Source organism: Corvus kubaryi, unplaced genomic scaffold (assembly GCF_017639235.1).
Source record: "Corvus kubaryi isolate FWS band 111438036 unplaced genomic scaffold, C.kubaryi_AGA036_p1.0 split3-37344, whole genome shotgun sequence".
NCBI classification, from domain to species: Eukaryota; Metazoa; Chordata; class Aves; order Passeriformes; family Corvidae; genus Corvus; species Corvus kubaryi.
In genome coordinates this window covers 905,605-915,118 of record NW_024582088.1, presented here as the reverse complement: position 1 = coordinate 915,118, position 9,514 = coordinate 905,605, and the positions used below count along the sequence as shown (strand labels likewise).

Here is a 9,514-nt window from a genome sequence, read left to right as displayed (position 1 = left end):
CTGGCTGGCCTGGCTGCCGGCCGCCCGCCGCCTCTTCCTGCGCGGCCCGGCGGGCGGGCTGGCGGCCGTTGCGCGGCGGGGCCGCGGCGGCGTCTGCCTGGCGCTGGCCATGGCGCTGGGCTTGGTGGAGCCGCGCCTGGAGGAGCAGCGCCGGGCCGAGGCGGCGTGTCGCCACATCCAGGTGGGAAGCGGGCCGCGGGACCCGCGGGCCCGGGGATCCCTTTGGGCAGCGCCTGGGGCGCCCTCTGTGACGGGGGGCGGGGGGGGCATTGCTGGGGCGGAGACCCTCAGTCACCCCCCAAGAAGGGCACAGGGGGTCGTTGCACTGCGTAGCCCTCCAGACACCCTTCGTGAAAGGGAGGGGGGGTCCTTGATGTGAGGCGTCCCTTGGCCCCCACTCCCCATGAAGGTCACAGAGAGTCAGTGCCGTGGGGAGCTACTTAGACACGCCCCCCATGAAGGGAAGGGGGGTCCTTGCTTTGGGGAGTCCCTCAGACACCCCTCATTAAGGGTAGTGGGGGGGTTATTGCTCTGGAGAACCCATTAGACATCATCCATAAAGGGGAAGGGGGATTCTTGCTGTGGGGAGCCCCTCAGATGCCCCCTCTTAAGGGAAGGGGGAGGGTCGCTGCTGTGGGGAGCCCCCCAGCCACCCTTGGTGAAGGGGAGGGGAGAGCCTTGTTTATGGAGTCCCTCAGACACCCCTCATGAAGGGGACGGGGATCACTACTGTGGGGAGCCCCCCTGACAACCCCTGTGAAGGGCACACTGTGGGGAGCCCCCCAGACACCTCTCCATCTCTCCCCAAGGAAGGTGGGGGGTGCTGCAATGAACACAATGAGCACATCCCCAAAAGTGGGCTCTTCTGGGAGCGGCCCCACAGACACCTCTTCCTCCCCAAAAATAGGATCCTGGGGAGGCCTCTCACTTGGCAGCCCCTCATCACTCTAAAGCAGGTACTAGGGGATCCTCACTCTCTGTCCCCCTACAGAGGGAGGGGGTTGGGGCCCTGGTGATGGGGGTCTCATGTCCCAGGACACTGACGTTGATCCCCAGGTCCATCCCCTCTGCCTGAGACAGATGGGGACCCTGTGGTGCTGGGCCAGGCCGTGCTGGCAGGGCACATGGGACGGATGGTGCTGAACATATTTCCTGGGTAAAAATAGACCTTTGGTGCTCAGAGCCAGCTGTCACCTGCTCCACTGACCAGCAGACACATTCCCTGAAGTTTCTCAGGATGCCTTCTCTCCTCTGCCCTCGCCGGGTAGTTCCATTTGCTGTCTGTGGGTCTGTGTCCCGTTGTCCCATGACACATCCCTAGGGTGGTCACTGGTGCTTTGGGGCTGCAGTTCGCAGAGAAGGCCGCTGGTTTATATCAGTCCAGGTGACAGCTGGGGCACCGCCAGACCTGTAGGATCATGAACTGTGATGAAACTCCAGAACAGCCTTCTATGTGTTGTTTTCTCACATCTTTTGATTTCCTCCCCCAGCTCCCTCCCATCATGGAGTCACTCTTCCTCAAACTAACCAGCCCTCACAGTCGACTGCCACAAAAAGGCAGGAAATTTTGTTTTTCCTGTTGCTGCTTTTAACTGGGTTTTCTTTTAAATGCTGCTAACCTGATTTATTCATGGAGGGGGAGAAAAGTGTAATAATGCATCTGTTTTTAGAAGTGTTCAGTTAAATTTTCTTTACACAACCACAGAATTATGGAATGGTTTGGGCTGGAAGGGACTTTAGGGCCCATTTCCTTCCACCCCCAGCCGTGTGCAGGGACACCTTCCACTATCCCAGGTTGCTCCAAGCCCTGTCCAACCTGGCCTTGGACACTGCCAGGGATGGGGCAGCCACAGCTTCTCTGGGCAAAATATATTTATATTCTAGATTAGCAAATTACTCCCCCTCCTGGTTCTTCTTCCCTCAAAAAGGGCACCTTTACGAAAGACTGACTTAGGGGTAGATTGTATCAGACAAAAATATATTGGCCTGCCACTTATCTTCCCTGTGGTTACAGTGATTTGAGCCCAATGGTTAGAGTCTGATTGTGACTTTCAGGTTGGACCAACCCACCGGGACGTGTAATACCACTGAAACACCAAGTTCTCCTTCGCTGGGAAGTTTGGGATAAGTGAGTGGGTTTTCCTGTTTGTATTCCTTTCAGACCGTGTTTGTTGGGAAGAACAAGCCGCAGAAAGATCCCTTGAGCTCATTCCGCTGGCAGGGCTTCAAGCTGGAGGAATATCTCATCGGCCAGCCCATCGGGAAGGGCTGCAGTGCCGCCGTGTACGAAGCAGCCATTCCCTTCTGTCCCAATCCTCGGGATGGTGCGGAGAGCAGCCGTCTCCCAGCCGTGCAGCAGGACCATGGCTCAGCCTCCCAGGGGGCTGAAGAGGAGCCTGTAGTGGAACACCAACCGAAAGGGGCTTTTCCCTTAGCTATCAAAATGATGTGGAACATTTCGGTAAGGAGTCGGCACTGAATCCCCGCTGGGGAATTCTGGCTGGAATGTTTAGTACTGAAGTGTTGAAAGTGCTAATTATGGAGTGCAGGATGAGTGTGTCACAACAAAGCTGTTGGTAGGTGACACTGGAGACGTCGAGTGTTAGTGAAGAGTCCCAGAGCAAGGTAATTAGCATTCATCATCCTCTGGAATCGGCACTGAGAGCTGCTGCTGCTGCTGGAGCTGTTGGGTATGGAGGTGATGTTTTGGGAAGAAAAGGTTTCTGAGGCTGGCTCTGATGGAAAGGTCTAGGAATGGGAAAGCCACTGGTGCCAGTGGTTTAGGAATTGGTGTCCTGTCAGTGTCAGGACAGAGGTAGCTTTCTTCCTGAAGAGTCAGTGGTCTCAGGGTGGGCAGTAACCTGCCTGCTGGGTCCCCTTGCCGTGAGGTGACTGTCCAAGATCTGCTCCTGTGTTTCCCAGCCTGGGTGACTGGTGATCCAGTCCCTCAGTGTGGCTCTTCCATGTTTAAAAAAATCCATGTGACTTTCACCATTGATGTGACAAGTGAATATTTCAAGAGACTCTTCCAAAATGCCAACATCTGGAATCCCTTGGGCTCCAGAAGTACCCTGGCATTTAGCTGCAGGCTCTTCCACTTGGGTGTGGAAGTTGAAAGTGGGTGTTAAGGTGTAGCTTGGATTGCTGACGGTCAAGGATGCATTTGAAGTGACAAATAGATTTCTTTCTGCAAATAAAGGCCTTGCCACCTCCCTTGGTGAACTCTCTAAGTTGCCTTCTTTGATTTTCAAGGGAGGGAAGTCCTGGAATCTAGTCTCAGTCGATCTGGCTCCAGACACAGTGCCAGCAGCAGGATTATCTGCTTTCAGCTTGTGTTGTGTTGTGTTGTGATTTTGGAGCTGAAACCAACGTGGGGTGTGATTGTTGCTGCAGGCTGGTTCCTCGAGTGAAGCCATCCTCGATGCCATGGGCCGAGAGCTCGTCCCAGCCACAGGTGTTGCATTATCTGGGGAATACGGAGCTGTCTCTGGCCGCAGGTACGGACGCTAGGGAGATGGCGAGGTGCTAATTTCATCCCTTGATTAATTCTGCACCAACCTGCACTGCCAAGAAGGTGGGCAGAGCTTTCTAGAACAGCTTCTGAAGGCAGATAAACCTGGGGATTGTTAAATTTGTTGGCATGCAGGGAATTGCATTGCTAAACTCTCATTGCTAAACTCCAGAGGGAATTGGAAGGGTGTGCCAATAATTTGGGAGCATTTAGGGTCCTGCCAGGGTCCGGTGGGTGGCTGTGGCTGTGTCTTAGCTTCCCTGTGTGTGAAATGTGTTGGCATTTGCTGAGGTAAAGGCTGGAGGAGCCACTGCTCAAACACCATGTTAGTTTGCATTGTGATGCTTTTTAATTGCACCCCTGCAATCAGTAACAGTTTGAGTGTTTTAAACATCAAATGATTTCACTGTAATACAATTTGACTGTGAGGTTTGAGAACTGGCTTAAAATTGGTGTAAAATGGGTGCTGGACAGGGAGGTTGAAACTGTTTTAGTGCAGGAAAACTGGTGAGAAGGAAAATGGAAATGACTCAGTTCCCACTCTTTCACCTGAGTAGGAAGTGAGCAAACAGCATGAAGGTGGAAAATCGCATGGAAACTTTTAAATTACCTCAAGTTAGCTATCTTTTTGTTCCAAAATGCATCCTTTTGTTCCATTTGAAACAATAGAGTCCACAGCCCAGATTGTCTGATTTAAATTTCAAATCCATCCTGGCTGCCAATACAAATGAATAATGAGTGCTGTGCCCTACGTGGCTGGCTGGGAATGCAATAGAGCAGCCAAAGGGATATTTGACATTCAGGGGATGAGAGACCTGTGTTGCCGACAGATAGGTAACCTGCTTTTCAGGGCAGTGAGAGCTTCCTGCCTGTGCCATAAAATAGAGGGTCTAAATTGATACTCCCAGTGTGAAGTTGACCTTTATTATATTTCTAACAAAGTAATTGCATTTGGGTGTCATTCTCTAGAGCTGCTGTAGCTCTTTTTGAATGGAGAAGCAGCCTGTGTGTGGCTCTGCCTTTGTTAGCAGCATGGAAGGGTCAGTGGGGCTTGAGTAAAATGAAAAGCAGCATGTCATGTGTGAGGGTTTTTATCAAAGCTTTGTTTGTAGTGCAGGTGAAGCACCTTATTTCCTGTTTGGCCATTGTGAGTAGGGAAATCCAGTTACAGCAGAGGCCCTGTGAGGCCTTGGTTGGCTCAGTTTGCTCTGGGAAGCACCGGGGTGGATGCTGAGCTCTGGAGAAGCTGCTGGGAGATGCCTGTTGCTGCGGTGGATCCGCACGGGCTGCGGGTGATCTGTGTCCACCTGGGAAACGCCGGGCTGAGATGCTGGTTGGGAAATGGGCCATGAAACTGCTGCCCATGTTCTTCCTCAGTGAATGGATTCCAGGATGTGAGTGTCTGACTATTTGCTTAACGTGCAGTCCTGTAATCCACCCTGTGCAGCTTTAATCTCCCTCTGATGAGGCTTCCAGTGCAGAACAAATGTGTTTGCTCACTGCTGGGGAGCCCTTTGGTGTGGAGGATGGGCCATAATAATAAAAAGTAATTCCAGCAATAATAGCAATGTGTCTGTGATCCATCTGAACCGACGGAGGGATTGATGTGATCTGTGGTGTCTCTCCTCTGCACAGAAAACCTGTCCTTGGGAGGAAGACGCTTCAACCTCATCCAAATATAATCCAGGTGATCCGAGCGTTCACATCCTCTGTCCCTTTGCTGCCCGGAGCCTTTGCTGAGTATCCTGACGTCCTTCCATTGAGCCTGAACCCCAGAGGGATCGGCCACAGCCGCACGCTCTTCTTGGTGATGAAGAAGTAGGTGGAGAGAAGCTGGTTAACGTGACTTGGGTACTCTGTCCCTGCAAAGCTTGCGCCTGGGCTGCTGCCAAAGAGCAGAGTATGCTCTTGGAAATGCCTCCCAGGACCTGTTCCAAGTCCTTGAGGTTCTAACTGTGCTTGCACAATGAAGACAAACCGTTCTTTTTAATAATTACCCCAAATTAAAATGAGAAATGTGGAGTTTGTCCCCATTTGTCTGCCCTTCTAGGCCTGAACTTCACCCCTAGTCTGAGCATGCTGCTAGAGATGGAGTAGAATCAGTAATGAGATGAGCCACCGCTGAGGTTGAACCGCCAGTGATAAGCCTCCAGGATGCTAATTCCCACTTTTTCCTTGTTCTGCCTAGTTACCCCTGCACGCTGCGCCAGTATCTGCGGGAGAACACTCCGGATGTCCGCCTCTCCACAGTGATGATTCTTCAGCTCTTGGAAGGCGTGGACCATCTTGTTCGACATGGAATAGCACACAGAGACCTCAAGTCTGACAACATCCTGGTTGAATTTGATTCTGGTACGTAGATCCCTGAGGATAAATGCCAGTAAATTCACAGAAGTGATTTGGTCACGTAGGTATTCGGGGAGGTCCCACCCAGCTGCGTGTTTGGGGAAAGAAGCATCAAACCTTTTGAATAATCTCAGTTTTAGTTTTTAGCTTAGTGTTTGCTGTCACTGCAGTAAGTCATTCATTGATTCTGTCTGTGCCTGAGGTTTTGGATCATTAACATGGACATAGTGTATTGCTGAGGTGATGGATTGCATGAGCACAGCCAGCATTGATCAGAGCATCTGGGAACACATTTGGGATGCTGCAGGAGCCTTTGCTTCAGGCTCTTGGCTCTGTCATCTCTCCCAAGCCAAAGAGCACAGGGAGCCTCTTAAAATCCCACCCCGTGGCCAGGTTAATAGTGCTGCACCCTGGGCTGGTGAAACATGGGCTGGGAGGGAAGGGAACCAACGCAGCGTTTTCATCCTGTTTCAGCATGTTCTCCTGTCAGCCTCTAGCAGAGATTTTAATTACCTGAGCGCTCTTTCAGTGTGATTGAGATTCAAATGGGCAGGGAGCCATAGCAGGCAGGCAGGTCTGTGTAATTAGGAGTGGAAGAATTTGGTTGAAGACTATCAGGGAGAGAGACAGAGAGACCACTGGAATCCACCTGCCTTCCTGGAGACAGGCCCAAGAGGCAGATGATACAGAGGATTCTCTGTTCCCCAGGGCTCAGGATGTAGAGTCATAAAATTGTGGAATGGCCTGGGTTGGAAGGGACCTCAAAACTCTTCTCATTCCAACCCCCTGCCATGGGCAGGGACACCTCCCACTAGACCAGGTTTCTCTACTGAATATCTTTACCCACAATCCTGATGAGGGGACCAGATGCCCCCTCAGTCAGTTTGCAGAGGACACCAAGCTGGGTGTTGGTGTGATGTGGTGTTTGGTGCAGCCAGGTTCTCCCAAACTGAACCCTAACTCTGGCAACCCTGTGTTGTTCACAGCTGGCTGCCCCTGGCTGGTCATCACCGACTTCGGCTGCTGTTTGGCAGATGAAAACATCGGCCTGAGGCTGCCCTTCACCAGCTCCTATGTGGATCGGGGTGGCAATGGCTGCCTCATGGCACCTGAGGTAAATCCCTCTGCAGTAGTGCTTTGTGGTGCTGGTTTTCTGCTTGTCCTGCTGTCGAGGCGAGAAGTTTTGGTGGCACAGAAGGTTTGTGTCCTACCTTGAGTTAGGCTTGGTGAACGTCTGTGCTGAGCTGTGTTGAATAGCCACCTTGAGCTCTAACAGGTGAAACCTAATCAGTTGATGTTAAGAGGCAGAATCAGCCTTTCCCCCCTTCATATTTACTCTTTAGTCTTTATCCAGGCCCATTTCCATATAACTGTTAAGGATTTATGCAGCAGTCCTTGTGTTGCAACAGTGGCTTTTGGCTGAAGTTCAAAGCAGTTGTGAAATTATTTACAGTTCCTTTTTATTTCTCTGATGATAAGCCTGATAAAAGCCAGGACACCCTTAACTGTCTGCTGAACCTGGAGCACCTCGCTGTGGTGTTGGTTGTTCATCTGCAGGTCTCCTGTCTCCATAATTCCAGCAGGAGACAGCCCTTGGGACTCTGGGAATGCTGGTCAGGGGCAATGGCTAAAGCCTCGGTGCAATGTCCAAACTCCTCCCAGCATCCCACTGGGCTGAGCAGTGCCAGAGGTTTAGAGCATGGCAATAGGGAATATTTACACCACAGATTCAGATGCAACCCACCTTTGGTTCCAATCTCTTAAGTTTATTATGGGGAAAATGCTGATTTGAGCATTAAAAATCGAATTCCAGCACAGAGGCCGCACTCGAGCTGTTTATTTGAGTAGCCCCCTCTCCGTGGCAGGTGATCACAGCGTCACCTGGTCCCGGCACGGTGATCAACTACAGTAAAGCCGATGCTTGGGCTGTTGGAGCGATCGCCTACGAAATCCTGGGCCTGGCCAATCCTTTCTATGGCCACGGGCACTCGACTCTGGAAAGCAGAAGTTACCAGGAGGACCAGCTGCCGAGCCTGCCCGACCACGTGCCCCTCGAGGTGAAGCAGGTGATAAAGATGCTGCTTCAGAGGGATCCCAACAAGGTAAGAAGCTGTTGCCCTCAAGATATCCTCTTTGGGAGTATCCCTGGTGGATCGTTTTGCCGTGGAGGGCTGCGGGTGCAGGAGTTAATCCAGATCTCACTGCAGGATCAAAGGACAGCATAAGGATCAAAGCCAAAAAAAAAAAAAACTTTGCTGAGTGGTGCTGAAATCATTCCAGGGATTTCAGGAGATGTTTGTTGTCAGGACTGGACCTCACATTGGAGGGTTGCACACAACTTTATATATGTACAGTAATAGTCTCAAAGGGCTTTCCAATTCACAGGGTGGTGCCTCAGGGGAGGCCCAGGGGTCACTGTGCTGGTGATGTGGCTGAGTGCAGCAGGATCAGCTAATCTCCCCTCCCTCTTGCAGAGGTTGTCTGCGAGAGTTGCTGCGAACGTGCTGCACCTGAGCCTCTGGGGTGACAGTGTTGTAGCATCCAGGACCCTGAAACCCGACCAGATGATCGCCTGGCTGCTCTGCCAGTCTGCAGCCACCCTGCTCACCAACAGGCTGGCGGAGAAGAGCCAGGTAGAAACCAAAATGAAGATGTGCTTCTTGGCAAACCTTGAGTTTGAAGACCTCTGGGCAGCGATATTCCTGTTGCTGGCCTGGAGAAGCCACTCTGGGTGAAGGAACCACCTGGAACACGAGCATCCCACATAAATGGCACTTTCTAAAGGCACATAGGAACCCGTCCTTTCTGTCTGTCTGGAGTCCTGTAGTGCTTTAGGGAACAAGCTGCGGGCCTGTGTTTAGGAGCTTGAGTTTCTCTCTGGCAAGAGTTAACCACGCCCCTGCTAATTTCTGCCCCTGCTGGAGGAGATGCCCTTGCTTCCTTACCCTCTGGAGGGTAGGGTGTGTGGACCTTGCAGGTGTCCAGAGGTACGTGGTTGGTTTGTAAGTTGTGTGTTGAGTGAAGCAGGTTCCTTTCAGAGGGGTAGCTGGGAGGAGGCACTGTCTGGCTGCATTTTACATGGAAACATCACAATTTAAACAACACACAGAAATCCAAGCTGACAAAGGGACCTGCCATCTGTTCTTGGGGTAACCAGGGTGGTCTGAAACTCATATTCCTCTGAGCTGTGAAATGACAGCCTGAGAACTTCCTGGTGAGGTGCTGCCTGGTAACGTGAGCATCAGCAGCACTAAAAACCTCGCAGTTGTACGCAGGATAGTGGAAGCACATCGTCCTCAAATCCCGCTTATCTTTGCTCTTAACTGTTGTAGCTCTGTGGTGGAGGCTGCCCCAGGGTCCAAGGCTGAGTCAGACTCTCCAGTTAGGGATAATGCTCCAAACAAAGTGAGGCTGGGCAGCAGCCTCTGCTTAAAGAGCTTAGTGTGATGCTCTGCTCTTTTGCCTGCCTGTGTTTCCTTCAATGAAATAATATCCTTTGGTGGGGAGGATGGGAGACATCAATCTTTAAATAACAACAGCCATGTTTGTGAAACATCATTCGATTTCGTGGCTATAATTGTGTTTAGAGGAACTTGGGGAGAAAGTTATTTATGTTTGTTGCACAATAAATGGAAGATGAAGCTCTGTGGCTGTGTG

At 51.5% G+C, this 9,514-nt stretch overlaps 1 protein-coding gene across 1 annotated transcript; it reads left to right on the top strand.

Annotated features, from left to right (window-relative positions):
- The first annotated feature begins 12 nt into the window (after positions 1-12).
- Positions 13-9,502, top strand: PINK1 (PTEN induced kinase 1). The gene is made up of 8 exons (XM_042015821.1): positions 13-181; positions 2,162-2,461; positions 3,394-3,497; positions 5,147-5,329; positions 5,700-5,863; positions 6,844-6,971; positions 7,723-7,959; positions 8,332-9,502. The coding sequence occupies exons 1-8, from the start codon at positions 110-112 to the stop codon at positions 8,590-8,592; spliced, it is 1,449 nt and encodes a 482-aa protein (XP_041871755.1). The 5' UTR covers positions 13-109; the 3' UTR covers positions 8,593-9,502.
- The last annotated feature ends 12 nt before the right edge of the window (positions 9,503-9,514 follow it).

Excerpts from the sequence above, each read along its gene's own strand:
- PINK1 (XM_042015821.1), top strand. The coding sequence starts at position 110 with ATGGCGCTGGGCTTGGTGGAGCCGCGCCTGGAGGAGCAGCGCCGGGCC. Across the intron at positions 182-2,161 it reads CGGCGTGTCGCCACATCCAG|ACCGTGTTTGTTGGGAAGAA; the intron begins GTGGGAAGCGGG and ends TATTCCTTTCAG. Across the intron at positions 5,864-6,843 it reads CCTGGTTGAATTTGATTCTG|CTGGCTGCCCCTGGCTGGTC; the intron begins GTACGTAGATCC and ends TGTTGTTCACAG.